The sequence below is a fragment of the Jaculus jaculus genome, chromosome 16, assembly GCF_020740685.1.
Source record: "Jaculus jaculus isolate mJacJac1 chromosome 16, mJacJac1.mat.Y.cur, whole genome shotgun sequence".
Lineage (NCBI taxonomy): Eukaryota > Metazoa > Chordata > Mammalia > Rodentia > Dipodidae > Jaculus > Jaculus jaculus.
Window position 1 is genome coordinate 1,402,562 of NC_059117.1, and position 21,270 is coordinate 1,423,831.

At 38.0% G+C, this 21,270-nt stretch overlaps 1 protein-coding gene and 1 pseudogene across 1 annotated transcript in view; one reads left to right on the plus strand and one right to left on the minus strand.

Moving 5' to 3' along the window:
• Positions 1-249: 249 nt before the first annotated feature.
• The window catches only part of Epdr1 (ependymin related 1), a 36,718-nt gene continuing 15,697 nt past the window's right edge, over positions 250-21,270 (minus strand). Inside the window, exons 2-3 of the mRNA XM_004668828.2 lie at positions 2,383-2,591; positions 250-1,833 (exon numbers count right to left, since the gene is read on the minus strand). Coding sequence (XP_004668885.1) covers positions 1,640-1,833; positions 2,383-2,591 — 403 coding nt within the window. The 3' untranslated portion in view covers positions 250-1,639. The remainder of the gene's footprint in view (positions 1,834-2,382; positions 2,592-21,270) is intronic.
• LOC123455343 overlaps positions 4,013-21,270 on the plus strand; it is a 28,592-nt pseudogene continuing 11,334 nt past the window's right edge.

Here is a 21,270-nt window from a genome sequence, read left to right on the forward strand (position 1 = left end):
TAACTCCTTTATGACCAAGCTCATTTATACTTATTTAAAAAGCAAATGCAGCTGGGCGTGGTGGTGCATACCTTTAATCCTAGCACTTGGGAGGCAGAGGTAGGAGGATCACCTTGAGTTTGAGGCCACCCTGAGACTACATAGTAATTCCAGATCAGCCTGGGCTAGAGTGAGACCCTACCTCAAAAAAACAAGACTGGTAGATAAATAAATAAATAATAAAGCAAATAGATAAAAGAATAATTAATATGAGATGCTATTAAATATGTTTATTCATACAGATAAGCAATAATATAGATTGTTTACAGCATAATGAAGTCATCATATATTTCTCTTGATAGCTAAAGATGATGCACATCCAGAAGATCCACAGTAACAAGGTGACCTAGAATAATACTTTGTATACTGGAAGTCTCCTTGGTGATTAGCAAACACCTCAACCTCACTTTAGGCATGAGGACACTAAGGACATGTGAGGCTAGTGTCCTTCACTGTGCACCTGTTGAGGGTACTGAGTATGTGGCAGGCACTTCCTTGGTACTACAGACATCAATAGAGAACACAGTACCCGTACTCAAAGGTTTATTATCAAGACAATGAAAGGTAGCTTTCAGGGGCAGGAGTTCCTCACCCAGGATAAGGAATATCATGAGGAAAGTGTGCTCAAGCTGAAAGGTGCAATTAGTTCAGTCATGGGAGCAGCTATTAGCAGAGATCGTCTGCAAGCTGATCTGCGCAGGGTGAGCAGAAGGCGTATAGACGTAGTGGATTGTGAACCAGAGTCCAGGCACAAGCCCGTCGACCCAAGGAATTCTAATCCTGCCTTGGGACATACTACTTTTCTGAATCTCAGTTCAGACTGTTTTAGAGGCTACCTTTCCCTGGCAAGTATGTAAGTTTAGGACAGAAATCAACAATTTTGCTTATAAAACTTACTTATAAAACAGGAAGCATTCAGGGCTCATTCCTCATCACATATAGAGAGTAAGGTAGTCTTAAGGTCTCCTGTTTAAAATTCCCATTTCCCTTTTAGGGAAGTTATTTGTATTATTATAGCTTTTAACTTCCCTGTAGAATACGTAAACCCTTTGGGACATGTCATAAAACTGAAGTCTGGGTGGAATTCTAAGGGTCACTTTGCAGTGGTGAACAGCAGGAGTAGGGGTCATGGGAACAGCTGCTGTCCTGAGGCAGTCAAACAAGAGGAATTCTTGTAAGGAACTTAACAGTTCTCAGTAAAACTGGCCCAAATCATTCTGCATTTTATTGTCACCTGCAATTTTTAATGTCAATAATAAAATACTCGTCCCTCCCCAGGCAAATTGTTCCTCTGATCTCCTCTGACTCCTTCACACGCCACCACATGTACTTAACACATGGCACACAGCAAGCACAGACCCAAGCCTGATGGTTTCAAGATGTCTTAAATGTCCATCAGCCATCAAATCAGATTACATGGTCACATGTTCTCCACTCAGTTTCCTCTATAAAGGAAGCCCAGCAGCCAAAATCAAATGACCTAGGGAAATCCACATTGGTGCTTATCTTCCTGCAATTTTATTCATCTCCAGTGAAGAGTCCCATCCAAACTGCTCTCATTAGTTTCCAGCCAGGGTTCCTGTCACTACCCACAGGTGCTCTAGGAGCAGTCCTCACTCATCTTTTTCAGTTGGGCTGTCTGGCAAGTGCTCGGTGGAATGAACACAGAGGGGTCTTTGATGCCTAGTTGAACATCAAAAAACCGCGTGGACATGAGAACAGTGTAATTTTTGATGAAGGTCTCCTGGACGGGATAACAATCCTTGGCTGTGTAAACGCCAATCCAAGTTTCATCTGTGGAGGAAGAAAATTTATCTTTTAAGAGAAAAGAGAGGCAAAGTGCCTGTAGTTTTTCTTATTATGGTAAAATGAACACAACATAAAATGTACCAATTTAACCATTTTTCAGCATACTTTGGAAGCATTAACATTGTTCTACAACTACCATCACCATCCATAATTAAACTCTTTTTTTTCCCCAAATCAAAATTTATATACCTTTTAGACATATTCCTATTCCTAAACCCATTCCTCTCCCCAAATCTCAGGATACCAGCATGCTTCTGTCTGCATGGATCAGGAGTAGCAAAACAAAGGCTAAGTCTGTGAAGGCCAAAGTGACAGAGATGTGGAAGTGATGCTGGAAAATGGCACTGTGTCAAATAATCTGCTTAGGTCATAGGGCCACACAGGAGCAAAGTACAAAGGGGAGCTTTTTAAGGAGTTGAAGCAATTTATTTAACATTTTAAGTTTCCCTAACAACAACCTTCCTTAAAAGACTTAAGTTGTATTCCCCGATCATGCATCCCAAGATACAGTGCTCAAATTCTTTCCATCCTTACAGGATCTAGCTGATTTTCTGTCAGACCACTCTTGGACCATGATCTGCTCCTGAGGGCCACCAATGGAGTACTGGTCTTCAAAGGTGGAGTTCAGCGGAATGTCAATAGGATCCCAAGTTTCTGTCAGGGGGATCTTTGAACACTGTTTGGTGGCTTGTTCAATCTGAAACATCACTCCATCTTTATAGAGCAAAATATATTCAAATAATCTAAAAGATAAAAAAATTAGTTTAGGATATTTTTGTTATAGTCATCGTGTCTTTTACCAGCATAAAGTCTAGAAGGTCTTTGACACAAATTACTTTAAAAATAATCACTACATAATAATTTATTTCTTTACAAACATGAGTCATACAAAACCACCCAAATAATTAAAATTCAAAAGTTAAAATTAAATATTCAAAGCTTGGGTGAGGATTCATAGGTTAAAGATGTTTACTTTAAAGCCTGCTAGCCCAGGTTCAATTTCTCAGCACCCATGGTTAGTACAGACCCAAATGGCACAAGCATCCGGCATTTGTTTGCAGCAACAAGCGCCTCTGGAATACCCACACATATACACAAGAAAATGTATGCACAAAACATACACATGTGCAAATAAATAAAATATTTTTTAATTCAGTATTCACTGAATGAATGATAATCAATGGCCTGTTATATAGAGGTAGGATTTCAGCACCAAAAGGACATGGCCCCACTTTCCCGTTTGTGATCATATGTTAAGCCATAGGGAAAAACTAGGATTTCATTCTTGGCTTGGTTGAGTTCTTACAGTAGTAGGTCAAGGAGTCAGAGTCACAGGTTACCCTGAAAGAGAAGCAGGAACTCACAGAGGACAGATGGAAAAAGTACTTATACCTCCTGGATGGCATCCTAGTCATGATAAAGGCACACCTCACCTAGTCTGGAGAGCCGGGTCAGCAAGGACAGACGCTTAGGCATCCCCAGAACCTAAATGCTTTCAGCCTTCCCTGGTGACCATATACAAGTCCTGCATGCAGGAGGTGAGAGTTGAGAGGAAAGTCCTTCAGGGCTGTGCCAGAGTCACTAGGTACTCTGTGTTGTATCCCTCTTTAAGCTAAGCCATCCTGGCATTGGGTAAAACCCAGTGGGTTCAGTATCAGTTCTAAACTCAGACCACTTCTTCTGGGTGAGCAGAGCAAGTGTTGAAGCCTGACTTCAAAAAGAGAAACTTACAACAGCCAAGGGCCAAAGAACTAAGAAAAATGCTTTTCACAAGAAATAAAGATGACCAACCGTGGGATTGAATGTAACTCAGGGGCAGAGTACTCACATAGCACATATAAGGCCTGGGCCCAAACCCCAGCACACAAGGAAAGCATACCACTATTCAGTTATGACTGCAGTAGCAATTACTCCACTATGCACTGTCAGGGAGAATGCATCTTCTCCATCCCAAGTCCGAACATGGAATTATTTTCTTCTGTGTCCTTAACAATGAAAACTACCTATACAGTCAAATTAATAGTGCTGTGCTGTGTTTTGTTGTAGTAGGTTCCACATTGCTGGGATGAACTTCCAAACCAGGCACAGTTTAGAGGAGGAAGGGATTGATTTTCAGCTCACAGACCCAGGGGATGTTCCATCAGTGGTGGAAGAAGCTGCTTCCATGCATCCAAACAAAGAGGAGGCCACAGCAAGAAGCAGCCTGGACCCTGCCCGAGTTGAAACTGCTCTGCATATCTTGAGGCTGGAAATCCAAGCTGGTCCCAAATACACTTTAGGGTTGGACTCCAAGATCTGCCCCCCAGTGACACCTCCTCCAGTCAGGCTGCTAGAGATCCAAGTGACAAGCTTTAATGAAACACCAGAATATATGGGGTACATACCAAACTATCACAGTTTCTATGGCTACTATAAACATGATGCTGTCTTATAAATTTAGATATATCCCACTTAGATCAGAAAATATATGAACTGGCTTACAAGAATAATAATAAAAAAAGAACAAAAACAAATGAAGAAAAGCACCTCTTGCTTTTAGGCTTGTGGGAAGGTAGGACATGGTGAAGCAAGTAACAAAGCAAGCTTTCCTTCTCATGCTCTTCAGAGAGAGAGAAAAAAAGGAGAGAGAAAGAGAGGGAGAGAGAGAGAGAGGGAGGGAGGGAAGAGAGGGAAAAGGAGGGAGAGAACAGAGGTGTGTGTGTGCTAGAGTCTCAATATTCCCATCAAAGGCATACCCAACTTCCTCCAACTAGGTTTATTAAAGGCTCTATGACATCCCAATATTGGCACAAATTGGAGACCAAGCCTTCAGTACATAGGCCACTGAAATATAGCCAGGATCCACACGATAGCAAGCTGCAAACAGCTGCTCTGAGAAAGGCATGTGTGGGCCAGCCACCTGCAGCAGAAAAGAAAGGAACACTAAGAAATGGATTTTTTTCTAACGTCACTACTTTTGAACTCTTCCCATTCATAGAAGTACAATTTAAATTTAAACTGAAAATTCTGCATGAGAAACAATGCTTATGCAATGTTAGCATTAGTGAAACCAGGTCTAATTTTGAAGTGTTTAACTATTTAAGAAAAGAGCACCTTAGAGTGAGGTTATGCTGAGCATGTCTTAAGTAAAACTAAAACTAATCATTTCAGGGCATAAAAAACAGGAATGAATAATTCTTTTTTTTTCCCCCAAAAGCCAATATAAGTATAAGTAGCAGTACTGTTACAGACATTTGAGGAAAGAAAAGTCCCATAATTCTCCAGGGCCTCACATTTATGTGAATACACAGACAGCTGAGATGCAAGTTTCTCCATCACAAATAGGTTATAGACCCCGAGGTTTGATAAGAAGGGAGAGACAAACACAGAGATCAGCTGAGGAGTCACTATTACAGAATGCTGAAAAGGTAATAAACAAGAGGCAGGATCAAAACATGGCTCTGTCCAGAGGTAGGAGTAAGGGTCATAAATAATGCTCCTGGGTACAGTCAACCAGAGTAAGGTTCTGTGGATGGACAGGCAGGAAGACAGCCCTGGGTCAACACTACCTCTTTACTGGCAAGACAGCAAAGAAAACAGAGTTCTTGGGAGAAGTAGACAAGAATTCCTACAAAGGCTTGCCATGCACTGCCAGGCCACAGCTGTGAGCAAGTTTACAGTGGGTCAAACCCAGCCAACGGATCACAAGGCCAATCTCTCCAAGACATCTGCAGGGCAGAGCAAGTGTCCATAATTTGGCTTCTCACTACATAGGACTAAAGATTTTTGGTGCTTGTGACAAAATTCTTGACATGATAATATCTTTCATTTAATGCTAGATTGATATTCTAATACAGACTCTGTGATACTTATGTCTTCTAAAACTCTGACAACATGTAGAAATGTTATATCTTCACAAAATAGGTTTATGGGTTTTGTAAAACTGATTCTTGTTCAAGATAAACAAATTCAAACAAACCAGAAATTAAAAGGGGGAAGTATAAGTTGTCCAGAAGTTCTTGTTTTTAAATATCATTTTATTTATTTTTCTTTTAAGTGGCATAAAAATGAGTTTCATTGTGACACTTCTAAAAAAATATTTTTTATTTATTTGTGAGCACAGAGAAATTGAGAGAGAGAGAGAGAGAGACAGAAAGTATGGGCACTCCAGAACCTCTTGTCCCTGCAAACAAACTCCAGACACATGTTCCACATTGCACATGTGGCTTTATGTGGGGAAGCCAATGAGTATTGGTGAACCAGTGAATTTATTGGGATTGCTTACAGGAGCATGGATGACTCAAAGGCAATTGCATCACCAAAAAGTCCACCCTAGCATAGGTTACATCTCACATGAGCTGATTCTCTGGAGTTCACTGAAGTCAACTAGCAGACACCTCTCTGGTAGAAGAGTCTTCCACAAGCAGTTGCTAATCTTTTATATAACCTTAGGGAGGGGTCCTCATAACCTTGTAAGTTTTAGATCTCCCACACTTGTTAATCTCCTGAGCCTCCTGAGCTCTCCCCACAAGGGGGGAACATCTCAATTCAGAGGAATTTGATATATAGTTATAAGTAGTATTTCCATAAATACAGCTATTGGTTGTGCAAGCATATTTTTAAAAATTTTATTCATTATTTACTTTCAAGTAGAGAGAGAGAGGAGAATGAGAATGAGTGTAACAGGGCTTTTTGCCACTGCAAACAAACTCCAGATTCATGCACCACTTTCCATATCTGGCTTTAAGTGGATACTGGGGAATCAAATGATGGCTGTCAGGGTTTGCAAGCAAGTTCCTTTAACTGACGAACCAGCTCTCCAGCCACAAAGTTTTATTTTTAATATATGTAATATGCTTGTTTTACAAAAATGAGATTGTTTCCTACTTACAACTAAAAATCAACAATTTGTTTTTGATATCTTTCCAATAAAATATTAGAGAGCTATGGAATAATTTGTTCCTAATTTGTTATCATGAGATATTTTAAATGTACAGAAGAATTAGAAGATAATTACAATGACCATGTTTATATCTTACAAATACAGTCAAATATTGTTTGCATCTTGCCAGATTTACTTTCGCTGTTTTCCAAATATTTCTTTAAAACAAGGTCAAATTATCCACATAACCATAGTATTTTCAGCTATTGGATGTTGATATCACTTCATTAATCTTTGAGTGATTCCTGACTTTCTGTGGCACTAGTGTGCTGGGCTCAACTACAGCTCTCCTTGCCCTGGTCACACTTCATAGGAAACAACTTAGAAACTGGCATCAATGCGCTTTCATTGCTTTGAGGGTCTTTCAGTGGTCAGAGACTCCTATAAGTTTATAGAGGCCCTTTTTAAACCATGTTACATGTTCATGGATGGCCAGCTACTTTCCATGTGTTCATGTGTTTCATATAGTCTGTCTTTAGCTGTGTCTAAGCCTACGTCCATGATATGTTCTGATTTTAAAGGGCGTATATGTTCATAGATATATTTTAAGATGATGGTGGGTTGTTGGAAACAGGTTTACAATATGTCTAAAAATAAGTTCAAGGGCTTTAGAAATGGCTTAGTGGTTAAACACTTCCCTGTGAAGCCTAAGGACCCCAGTTCGAGGTTTGATACCTCAGGACCCACATTAGCCAGATGCACAAGGAGGCAAATGTGTCTGGAGTTTGTTTGCAATGGTTGGAGGCCCTGGCATGCCCATTCTCTCTCTCTCTCTCCCCGTTCCTCTTTCTGTCTGTTGCTCTCAAATAAATGACTAAAAAATTTTTTTTAAAAGTTTTTAAAAATAAATTCAAGTTTTCTTAAATATGCTTATGCTCTTAATGTTTACAAAATGCTTAATTTTCTGTTTCCAACAATAGATTTCTTACATATTTCCATAATTTTACTAATATTTACTAAATGGTTTATAAACAATGATTTTAAATTCATATATTTTCCATTAAATTAAACCTTTATTTTGTTTGATAAATAATATCTGTTTCTGTACTTACAACAGTAAAGTTTCTTAAATATTATTCTGCTCTTACATATTTTCCCACTGGGTAAAGCCTATATTTGTTTGATGGAAAACTTATTTTATTATCATTATTATTATTCTAATAAATAAAAATTTGGCATAATTATACAAAGTCTCATGGGCCTATAAAATGAATGACTAGCAAGAATAAGTGGGAAAGATTAATCAAAGCTTTTAGCTTTTTCAGCCTGATATACTATCATTAGTTCTTCTAAGGCTAAGACCTCTTTTGATATAAGTAAAATTTGTACAAATAAGTAAAAATTATAAGCTATCTATATTAAGCACTATTACAAAAACTTTTTTTTTTTTTTTTTTGGCTTTTCGAGGTAGGGTCTCACTCTAGTCCAGGCTGACCTGGAATTCACTATGGAGTCTCAGGGTGGCCTCGAACTCATGAGATCCTCCTACCTCTGCCTCCCGAGTGCTGGGATTAAAGACGTGCGCCACCACGCCCGGCTTACAAAAACTTTTAAACCTGTTAGCTAACAACTTTAAAATTAGTTAATTTCTTAAATTTTCTTTTAAATAATTCAAAATTATTCAAGATACTTCAAATGTTGCTTCAATATTATTTTCTTATACTCCCTAGATGATGTTACTACCAAGATTAAGTGATTTAATGGTCACACTAGTCAAACAGTGGTTGCCTTACCAAAACAAATGTTAAAAATACATCTTGTATTTACATATATACAATACCATCCTATTAACTACCACTTCCTTTCCTCTCTCTTCTCTTTATATCTTACAATGTGCTCCCCCCAGACACAAAATAGCCTGGATATCCATGACCTCACAGTGCCTGACACTACCTACACAAGGCCATCATAATAGGAGGAAAAGATCATGACATCAAAATAAGAGAGAGGCTGATTGAAATGAGGAGAGGATATAATAGATAATGGAGTTTCAAAGGGGAGGGAAGGCATTATCATGGATATTGCTTATAATCATGGAAGATGTTAATAAAAAAAATTGAAAAGAAAAAAAAGACATCTTGGTACCTAGATTTCATCCACAGTTTGTCTGGGCTTGATCATCCCCTTAGTTTACAACCACTTGGCATGATTCCACCTTGGTGGTCACTGAATTGTCTGTGCTTTGTTTGTCTTTTGTAGTCAGAGGAAATGGCTGAAAAATACTTGCCTGCTGACAAGCAAAAGTCTGGATCATCAGACAGTTTTTAAAAGAAAAGTAAAGGGGAGACATGAATTTCTTGCTTGTCAACAACAGGTTGAACTTTGCACAGGCTACTCCCGAGGGCTTGGAAAACCATGAGTGTTGGGTGTGCTCCTGGGACACAAGGAACTCAACAGCTTCTACAAAGATTTCCTGGTGTAATAAGCATGTTCCACAACAAAATTTTTGATTCCATAACCCATGACCTGAGAGCAATAAATATTTTTTGGTTTAGCCTAAACTGTCCACAACTTTTACTGCCTTAAGCTCTCAGTCAAAGCTGTACATAAAGTCAGCTGACTTCATCACTCCACTGGAGCCCCTGGCTCTCCTTCAGGTTTCATCTTGGGTGTCCTGTGCTCATTTCATATCTTCTAACACTTGTGCATACTCTTATCTTTCAGATAAGATAGCAACTGTGTGATGTCTACTTTTCCCTACCTTGCTTCTTTCCCGCTTCATACACACAGTTTTCTTTTTTAGGGGAAAGTACTTACTTTAGCATACAAAGAATTGGGTTTCTTTATGTTTTCTTCCACATAAATTATTTATTTTCCCTTCCCTATCCTTTCTCCCAGCCCTCTACCCATTCCCTATGCTATGGTCATAGCCTGGCTTCCACTTTCATGTGTCCAGAGTTATTTTGACCAATCCTCCCTTTCTCAATACCTCTTGCTCCTCTTTTATGTACCCCTACCTAGTCTTTTAGCCTGTACCTACTTCTACAGTCCCTAATTGCCTGCATAGAAATATTAAAAGTTAAGATCTGCATCTGAGATAAGACATGCGATTCTTGTCTTTGTGGACCTGGTAAGTAACTTAGTCTAAGTCTGTTAATAAAATCTTTCCCAGTTCCATCAACTAAATTGTAAGTATGTCTAAGTTGTGAAAAATATTATGATACTGATACTTTCACTAATGTTTCATTGGAGTAGTATCCATGAATTATTTCCATTATTTCCAACAATGCATGCATTTTTGGCAATAAAATAATACATATCCTTATAGTGATAATAAGAAAGGGTTTGTGCATTGCAGGCATAATAAATGTTTTGGTATTCTTAAGGTATGAAATTTGTCTTGGTTTTAAGTTCTTTTGAAGGAGAGCCAGAATATATTGGCAATTCAGGTAACAGTTTAATTGGTTCATCTTATTTAGTTATTTTGAGACAGAGACAGAGAGAGAGAGAGAAAGAGAGTGGGGGGGAGAGAGAATGGGCACATAAGATTTTTCAGCCACTGCAAATAAACTCCAGATGCACATGGCACCTTGTGCATCTGGCTTACATGGGTAGAGGGGAATCAAACCTGGGTCGTTAGGCTTTTCAGGTAAGCACGTTCACCTCTAAGCCATCTCTCCATCCCTCCACCTCTAGTTGAATAATCTTAATCACAGTCCCTAGCTGAAAATAATAGTGTTATTGTTGACATTGCCAGCATGCAATATACTGATGATGTATGCAAAATCTGTAGCCACATGTCAGTGCTTCATAACGTGTCTTCCACAATGAAAATGAAAGTTATCCCTGTCACATAATCAACATCTCTATGCTTTTGCACCATATAGGTTGATTTATCAATTAGTGACTATTAGTAATAATAACGTTTTGATTATGAATAATTACAGTCATCCCAAAGTGTCATGAGGTTTAATTATACCATGTTTTCCATCAAGGGGAAGAAAAATGTGACTTTAAGGCATCAATATGTAAGAGTCTGGAATCACATGAGCTATAGCATTTCAAAGATAATTTTTAGTATGTTTTATTTACACACAGGGAAACTGGCAGCACAAATATTTGGCTAATTGAAAATAAACTTCTGCTTGTTTATTTTCATATGAATAAATGACAGGAGACTTTTAGGCAAGATAGGATCTTAATCTGCAGGACACTTTGTCACTAATACCTGATGTCTATTTAACCTCAGTAAGGAAATCTCTCTCTGTTTGTCTCTGTCATCTCTGTCTGTCTCTCTCTCCTGTCAATAATAGCTTCTTCTCATTACTCCCAGGCTCTTGGACTCTCTTCAGTGTCTTCTTTGCAGGCTCTGATATTAGATTACCATCTAAATGTGAGCTCCTTTTCTTCTCTTTGTTCCAGCTTTGTAATTTGGCTAGTCTATGACTGTGGTTTAATGTTAAACTGTCCTTAACTATCATCCCTCTCAGTTTCGTCTGCTTAGAAGATGTCAAAATGAACTGTGGCTTTAGACATCACCATCAATAAGTTTATGTAATTCAAGTAATAAAGACTCTTGCCTATCCTCATGAAAACTGCTACTAATAAACAGGGGTACGTGTTTTATATAAATAAGTGCAAACCTATGGGATCATTCATCCTTAGCCAAGTTAATTATCATAGCACAATAAATTTCTTCTTTATCTGATGGAAAAACTAAAAAAAAAAAACCAATTGAGATTCCATCTTACCCCAGTCAGAATAGCAGCCATCATGAAAACAAATAACCACAAATGCTACTGAGGATGTAGGGAAAGGGAATCCTTATTCACTGTTGGTGGAAGTGTAAAATGGTGTAGCCACTATGGAAATCATCATGGAGATTTCTGCAAAAGCAAAAAGTAAAACTACTATATGATCCAGATATTCCACTCCTGGGTATGCACTCAAAGGAGTATACATCCAACTACAGTGATACTTACACATCCATGTTTATATTGTTGCTCTGTTTACAATGGCAAAGATAGGCCATCAATGGATGGCTGTATAATGAAAATATGAAATAAACACACAATGGAATTTTATTTAGCTATGAAGAAAACTGAAATTTGTAGGTAACTACAGTTTTCTTTATGGCTATGGCATAGTATATTTTGCATAAATGACATCAGTTATTTAGTCAGAATCCTGATGTTGAACACTAGTTTGTTTCCATTCTTGCATGAACAAAAAATAAAACTCACAATAAATAACTTGGTGCTGTGATGTTTGGAAATATATTTTAAGGAAAGACTAAATGGATTAAAAGGTAAAGGCATTAATGAATGTTAAATATTAGAAGATTTTTCTCCATATAACTATGGTATTTTGCACTTTCACCAGCAACACATCAGTGCCCATTTTCTTTATAATTCTGCCAACAGATGCTGCCATCAAACTTGGATGTAGGCCCATTTGATAATTATAATAAGGAAATGGACTAGCATGGCTTTTAAAAATTATTTTTAACATATTATGTATTGGTCATGTTCCCATAGGGTTATACTCTTATGTTTCCTCTCCCCTGTCCCCATGCCACTGAGGGCCCTCCTCATTGGGATTATCAATATTCACTGTGGGATCACGAATATACCCTCGATCTGAATGTGTAGGGGTAGGGGGACAATGCCTCAAAGAACTTTAAAATATAGATGCATAACATCTTGGCAATATGCCACACAAATCTGTAAAATTTGAGGAATTTTACCAAGTGCACAGTCTGGAAGCTTTCACCTAGGTCAAGATAAAGCATTTCCTAAGCCTCCCTCTCATTCCTCCCTTCCAGGTCCTTGCCCTCTGGACAAGCAGAATAATGAAATTCACCATCACTGATGGGCAGTGGAGCAAGTTTCATGTCAAAGCAGAATCTCACTTTGTTTTCTGTGAACTGACTATTCATTTAGTTTTCCAGTTGATTCTTCCTAGTTTCCTACAGCATTTAAGTTAGCATTTTGTGTCTGATTTGCAGATTATTTTTCTCTGCAATGAAAATAAATTTACATTTTATAGAAAAATTTCAAGTTTGGCTTCAGAATTTTGTCACGCTGCCAAATTCATAAATGAATGTACCCAGGTTTTCTATCATTCTGTGTGGTTTTATTTTGCTTATATTTAGAAACTTAAAACATCTGGAGCTTCCTTATTGATGGTATGATACAGCACCATTTTCTTTTCTTCCAGACACTCTAGCAGCACTGGTTGAAAACCCTAGCTTTGAGATCTTACCTTTATCATATACTAATTTCCAGATGAACATAGATCTATTTTAGGAAGTTGTTTGTTCCACTGGGGTTCCTTTTTATTAACAAGAACTACATCGATGCATTAGAAACACTCAACAGTGTGTTTCAATGTCAGTCAAGGTTACTGGCCATCTATTGTGGTCTTTTTCAGGGCTTCCCCAAATATTTGGAATTTTAATTTTTTCATCATAATATTTAGGACATGCAATATTCAGCTCAAATAAACCCAACTACAAACTTTTATCATTTTTACTTGGATTGGTTTTAATTTATAGATTACTATTAAAAGAATTAAAATCCTTACCATGTTGAGTTATTATGTCTAAAAAAGTTTACTTGTTTTGGTAAATTATGTGTATTTCAGGAATAGTCAAAATTATTCACATGCAAGGTTTGCACATTTACTTTAAATTACCCCTATATTGTTTATATTTTATTGGTGATATGATTTTACTGTTTTAATTTTTATTTTATTGATTTATTTATTTGAGAGAGAGATACAGAAATAGGCAGGTAGAGAAAGAGAGAGAGAGAGAATGGGCACAACAGGGCCTCCAGCCACTGCAAACGAACTCCAGATGCATGTGCCACCTTGTGTATCTGGCTTACATGGGTCCTAGGGAGTCAAACCTGGGTCCTTTGACTGCAGGCAAGCACCTTAAGTGCTAAGCCATCTCTCTAGCCTGCTGATACTATTTTGAATAGAACCTTCTCTTCCAGGTTTATTTATAGCAGGCAACTGCCTGTATATATTAATAATATAGACTTTTCTTATTATTTTATATTCAACCTTATTGAAATCTCTTATTTTTGAATTTAGTTTTGATTATTTTGTGTTTTCAAGGTCAACTCCATTCATATCACTAAAATAGATTTTTTCTTTTACCTCTCCTTGTTAACTCTCATGACTCATGCCCAAATTAAAAAAAAAAAAAATCAGGGGTGGAGAGATGGCTTAGTGATTAAGTGCTTGCCTGTGAAGCCTAAGGACATTGGCTCAAGGTTCAATTCCCCAGAACCCACATTAGTCAGATGCACAAGGGGGCACATGGGTCTGGAGTTCGTTTGCAGTGGCTAGAGGCCCTGGCACACCCATTCTCTCTCTCTCTCTCTCTCTCTGCCTCTTTTTCTCTCTGTCTGTTACTCTCAAATAAATAAATAAAAATGAACAAAAATTTTAAAAGAATATAAAAATCATATGGTTCAAGCATATATTGATGAGATTTGCTGACACCTGTTGCAGTAAGCAACATGAATGAAATAAGAAAGAGTCATTGTCTTATAGATATTACCTATCTGATTCCTGATAACAGTCCTATGATAGCCTTCCTATCCTGAATGAGCAGTGTCTAAGCACTTGGATAATCTTAGAATCCAAAATAGTGTGGCCTGGGTATGAATTCTCCAATCGGGCAACTGCTATAATAGCAAGAGGCAATGGTTTTCCTATTGTAAATTGGAATATTCAAGACAAAAAGGAAAAACCTGTGGTGGAGTTTACATAGTGGCAAATTTAGCTGGTTGCATGGTACTAATATTTTTATCATTTTAATAGATTAGAAAAAGTGAGGCTAAGATTACAACTTAATAGGAAACACCTGGGCCAGCCAGGATAGGACTCAACAACTGATCAGACTTATTCTAATTCCGTAACATTAGGCCCTTTCCCTGACACCTTAGGGAGAGCCTATGATTCTTCTGATTCACTTAAAACCATTAAATTACAGGCAAGGAAGTATACTGATATTATATTGTGATTACAAAAATGCCGTGGCTTCTATGGAAGATAGTAGTCCAACATTAGACTTGTTTAGCATTTGACATAATAGATGAGTAATACATGTGGGCTCTCTGACTCTCAGGAGGAAAATCTGAGCTACATCTACTCCATTCTGGCATATGTGAAGTCTGAGTTACACCCTACAGTAATTATGAGACATAAAAAGAAAAACACTTTCAAAAGTTATTGTGCCCTTGATACCAATCATAACTAACAAAAAGAAAAATTACTTGAGAATTCAACCTAATATAAAGTCAAACCAAATAATAATTTATGTGCATAAATTAAGAAGCTATATGATGATAGACCTTATGTACTGGACCACAGTTCAAAAGAAGAAAAGGAATTGAAGACCTTCCTCTTCTAAAAGTATAGCTTAGTGCATAGTAACCACACATAGCACATATTCATTTGTATTCATTCATATAATGGAAGATAGCAAACATGATTGATTTTTCATAAGACAATGCTTCAAGCTTGCCATGGCCACTCAAAGAGGAATAGCTTCCTAAGTGCTGAGAAATTCATAATGCTGTGCTTCACGGTAATCTTTAGAACCATATTACAGGGGGTGCTGAGAAGTACTGACCAGGAATATGTGGTTAGAAATGCAGTTTTCAGTTGAAAAATGGCAGTACCTATAAAATCTCACACCCCCCTTCAGCTAATTTAATGAAATTCCAACATATAAATGTTCATTGTTTTTTTTTAACTACTTTGGGACTTGATATTGACCATATTTATGATAAAATAAATAATATGTGACTACATGAATATCTTTCTGATTAAAATAGTGATTATCAAGACAAAAATATGTGGAGGTGGTATAAAATAAACAACCAAAAATAATATTACAGAGTTTTAGAAGGTGTTACTTAGGATATAGGAACCAAAACTGAAGAGATGGAAGAGTTAAAGAAAAAAAGAGAAAACTGAAAGACAAATATAAGAATGCCAAAATGTGTAAGAAGAAAGATGCTACAAAGAATGGAAAGCCCGGGCTGGAGAGATGGCTTAGCGGTTAAGCGCTTGCCTGTGAAGCCTAAGGACCCCGGTTCAAGGCTCGGTTCCCCAGGTCCCACGTTAGCCAGATGCACAAGGGGGCGCATGCATCTGGAGTTCGTTTGCAGAGGCTGGAAGCCCTGGCACGCCCATTCCCTCTCTCTCCCTCTGTCTTTCTCTCTGTGTCTGAAGCTCTCAAATAAATAAATAAATTTAAAAAAAAAAAGAATGGAAAGCCCCCCTCCTCTCAGTCTCATCACAGCCTTCATTAGAGTCTCGAGCACTGATCCTACTCTCTCCTCGGGAAATGAGTGATGCTGGGTGGCTAGAGCTCATGTGAGCTTCTCCCCTCACTTCCACATGTGTCCACACCCCCCCTCCAGGCCAAAACTAGGTATTAGCCACAGAAAGAATGGTAACTCATCACTAATAGGGGCTTTGGAGCTGACCTCACTCCAAACCCCTGGCAGGGCTCGGGAGAGCTTCCCTCTACCATCCTAAACTTAAAACCTCTCTTGTCTGACCTCACCTGCCTGCCTGCATCTCTCTGACTAGGGACTACCAAACCCACACTGAAAAAAATAAAGCCAATATTTCTCTAGTTATTTCACATAGTTGAAAAGGTGGGAAAGTTCCTGGCTCTTTCTACAATGCCAACATTACACTAATGCCAAAAGTAGACAGAGACATAAAAAGAAAAGAAAATTATAGACCAATATCCCTTATGAATGTAGATGTAAAAAATCTCAATAAGATTCTTGCAACCTGAAAGCAGGAACACATCAAAATTATCATCTACCTCAATCAAGGAGGTTTCATTCCAGGGATGCAGGAATGGTTCCACATATGGAAATCAACAAATGTAATATATCACATAAATAAAGACAGGTAATCATATAACCATTTCAATAGATGCAGAAAATGTCTTCAACAAAATAGTACATCCTTTCATTATTAAAATACTGGAGAGTCTAGGGACAGAGGGGTCATATCTTAGCATAATCAGGGCTATATATAACAGACCTAAGGTCCATATTATACTAAATTGGAAAAAATTTGAAACATTCCATATAAGGTCTAAAGTAAGACATGGATGCTCAGTCTCATCAATGCTTTAAAACATAGTACTTGAAGTCTTAGCTCAAGCAATAAGACAAGAGAAAGAAATAAGAGGGATACAAACTGGGAATGAATAAGGCACACTAACCCTATTTACAGATAACATGACTCTAGACATAAGTGAGACAAAAGTATCCACCAAAAAAAAAAAAAACCACCTAGAGGTTATAAATTCTTTCAGTGGCTGGATATATTATCAACATACAAAAATCAGTAGCCTTTGCATATACCAGTAAAAACATATGGAGAAAGAAATCAAGAAAGCAGTCCCATTGACAATATTCCCCCTTCCCTAACTAAAAGTCTTGGACTATCCCTAAGTGGGTGAAAGACCTATGCAGTGAAAGCACAAAAACACTGAAGAAGGAAATTGTGGAAGACACAAAAGGATGGAAACACATCCCATCTTCATGGATTGGAAGAATTAATATGAAAATAGCCATCCTACCAAAATAAAGAAATCCAATGCAATCCCAATCAAAACTCCAGCAATATTCTTCACAAAATTAGCAAATAAATAAATAAATAAATAACCTCAAAATTCTTATGGAAAGGGCTGGAGAGATGGTTTAGTGCTTAAGGCACTTGCCAGCAAAGCATAAGGACTCAGGTTCAATTCCTCAGTACACATGTAAGCCAGAGACACAAGATGGCATGTGCATCTGGAGTTTGTTGGCAGTGCCTAGAGGCCCTGGCATGCCCATCTCCCTCTCTTAAATAAATAAATAAAAAATTTAAAAACATTTATGTGAAAGTCCAAAAGCCTCAAAAGCCAAAAATATCCTGAATAAAAGGAGTACTAGAGGGGCTGGAGAGATTGCTTAGTGGTTAAGGCACTTACCTACAAAGTCTAAGGACCCAGGTCAATTCCCCAGACCCACATAAACCAAATGCACAAGGTGGTACATGCTTTTATTTTGTAGTGGCTAGTGTCCCTGGCACATCCATTCTTCCTATTTGCCTCTTTATCTCTCTATCTCTCTCAAATAAATTAAAAACAAAAAGAAACTGTAGGCTTTATCACCATACCTGACTTCAAGATATAATACAAAACTATAATAAGTAAATACAGAAGCATACTGGTATAAAAACAGACACATGGATCAATTTATTAGAAGATCAAGGCTTAAGTTCTAGTAACTACAGCTACCTGATCTTTTACAATGAGGCCAAAAACACATACCGGATAAAAGATAGCTTCTCCAACAAATGGTGCTGGAGAAATTGGTTAGCCACATGTAGAAGAATGAATCTAAAAACACTTCTCTAACCTTGTACAAAAATCAACTCCAAATGGATCAAGCACCTCTTTATTATAAGACATGAAACTCTAAAACATCTAAAAGAAAAAATGGGGAGAATACTCCAAGATGTAGGCCCAGGAAAATCCTTTCTATATAAGAACCAAGTAGCCCATGGAACAGGACAAACCCCAGCCACTGGAATTTCATGAAACCTAAAAGCTCTTGTATAGGTAAGCAAACCATCAATGGAGTCAACAGACAACCTATAGAATGTGAGAAAATCCTCACCAACAAGCTATTCATCCAACAGGGGTATAATATCTAAAATATACAAAGAACTAAAAAAAAAAGAGTATCTACTCAAAAAATAGGGCCTGGAACTGCTCAAAGGAAGAAAAACAAAACAAATGACCAATAAATATCTAAAAAGATGTTCAAAATAACATCTTTAGCTTTCAAGTAAACGCAAATAAAAACATAATTGAGATTCCATCTCACTCAAGTCAGAATAATTATCATCAAAAAAATCAAATGACAATGGGCTGGAGAGATGGCTTAGCAGTTAAGCGCTTGCCTGTGAAGCCTAAGGACCCTGGTTCAAGGCTTGGTTCCCCAGGTCCCACGTTAGCCAGATGCACAAGGGGGTGCATGCATCTGGAGTTCGTTTGCAGTGGCTGGAGGCCCTGGCGCACCCATTCTCTCTATATATATATGCTTCTTTCTCTCTGTCTGTCACTCTCAAATAAATAAATAAAAATATTAAAAAAAATCAAATGACAACAAATGCTACCAAGGATGTCAGGAAAGAGGAACCCTCATCTACTGCTGGTGGGAGTGAAAACTTGCATAGCCACTGTGGAAATCAGTAAGGAGCCTAAAAAAATCTGAAAATAGGGCTGGAGAAATGGCTTAGTGGTTAAGGCATTTGCCTGCAAAGCCAAAGGACCCTGGTTTGATTCCCCAGGACCCATGTAAGTCAGATGCACAAGGGGCACATGTGCCTGTAGTTTGTTTGCAGTGACTACAGGCCCTGCCATGACCATTCTCTCTCTGTCTGTCTCTTTTCTCTCTATATATATTCTTTCAAATAAATAAGTAAAATTTAATTTTTTAAAAAAATCTGAAAATAGATCGACCATTATATACCACTCCTGGACATATACCATAAAAATTCCACTCTTTACTACAGACAAAATTTCTTAGCTATGTTTATTGCTGTGCTATTTATAGTACCTAAGAATTGAAAACAGGAGAGATGCTCATAAGCTGATAAATGGATAATGAAGATGTAGTACATATACACAATGGAATTCAATGGTAAGAATAAATGAAATTTGCAGGAAAATGAGGTCACACAAGCTCAAATAATCAAATGCAACATGTTCTGTCTTATATGCAGTTCCTGACATGAAACAACTTGATTTGTTTGAAAGTTATAGTAAGCATCAGCGGTACTGGCAATAAACCAGAATGAGGCCAGAAAATAGCGGAAACAGCAAGGAATTAGGTAAGAGATTCTATACAGGCAAGTGATGAGACAGAATACAAGAGATGGAAGAATCATGGGGGAGACAGGGCAAGGGAGGTTGGGAGTGACTAGCACAAAACTAACAACAACATAAATAAGTACCGTAGGGTACTTCCTCCTGTTTATCTAATTAGTTCCGGTGGGTATCCAAGTGCCTTGATTGTAGCTTGCATTGTTTTGGGGACCTTATTGAGCTTTCTGATCAACACCTCTATGGGGGATGTAATCCATTTCTGGTACTAGAATTTATCAGACAGAACCTATGGTTTTAAGGTTAGATTTTCTCCATCTACTACACAGTACTTCTGCCTGGACAATTCCCCATGCTCCCTTATTAAGAGTTATGTATTTTGGGCTTGAGAGATGGCTTAGTAGTTAAAGTGCTTGCCTGTGAAGCCTGAGGACCTAGGTTCAATTCCCCAGTATCTATGTAAGCCAGATGCACAAGGTACCACATGCATCTGGACGTTTGTTTTGCAGTGGCTTAGAGGACCTGGCATGTCCTTTATCTCTAACTATCTCCCTCCCCTTCAAGTAAATAAATGAAATTTTTCTTTTAAACTTTGAGCCAGGCATGGTAGCACATGCCTTTAATCCCAGTACTTGGAGGCAGAGGTGAGAGGATCACCATGAGTTCGAGGCCTCCCTGAGACTACATAGTGAATTCCAGGTCAGCTGGGCTAGAGTGAGACCCTACCTCGTTAAAAAAAAAAAAAAAAAAAAAAAATGAAAGCGCTGTTTACCCAAATTGATCCATGCTACACTAATTACTGGCCAGAGAATCTGCTATTTATACAGATGGCAGCAAATACCTCAGAGAACCAAGATCCATCGTTATGACAAGAAAGCAAATACAACTGCCTAGCATGAGAAAACTACATCTCTATCATATTTTCCAGGGCCCAGAAGACACTACAGAGGAAGTGGCCATTTAACCTCAAGCTCTACTCTCACTTCTAGCCTGATAACCTTCTCCAGGGAGATGGTGGTAGTCACTGAGGACACTTAAAGCTCATCAAAGAAAAAAGTCAGAGGATTCAGAGAGTTCAGCACTAAAGGAGACTCATAACATGCCTTCCAATGCCCAGGGAACATTGTGAAAGAGGAATGTAAAGAATGTAAGAGCCATTGGGTATACTGAGACACTGCTTCTTTACCAGAAACTGTTGCATTCATGACCCCAGAGTGCATACCAACAACTCCACTGAGAAGGGTCTTCAATGGAATGGCTAGAGGGTATAATCCTAAACACTTAAAAATAATTTAATTTAAAATGGAAATATGAGATGTAGTATTTGAATGAAATGTTTCTCATAGGCTCATGTATTTTTAATACTTGGTCACCACCTGCTGGCAAAGGCGGAGTTTTATCAGAGGAGGCATTGTTTGTGAGAGCATAGAGCAGAAGGATATGGAAGACTAAATCCAGCACTGAAATGAATGAAAGTTGGCTGGAGACTGCAGTCTGGTTTACCTGCAGTTGCCACCACTAAGAATCAGCCAGCTGTTCTGCACTGGGACAATAGGAGGAATTTGAAAGGAGGGGACCTGAAAGAAGGAATTTTCCTGCTCTTCAAAGTCAGCTCTATTCCTTCCTTTTCTTGGGT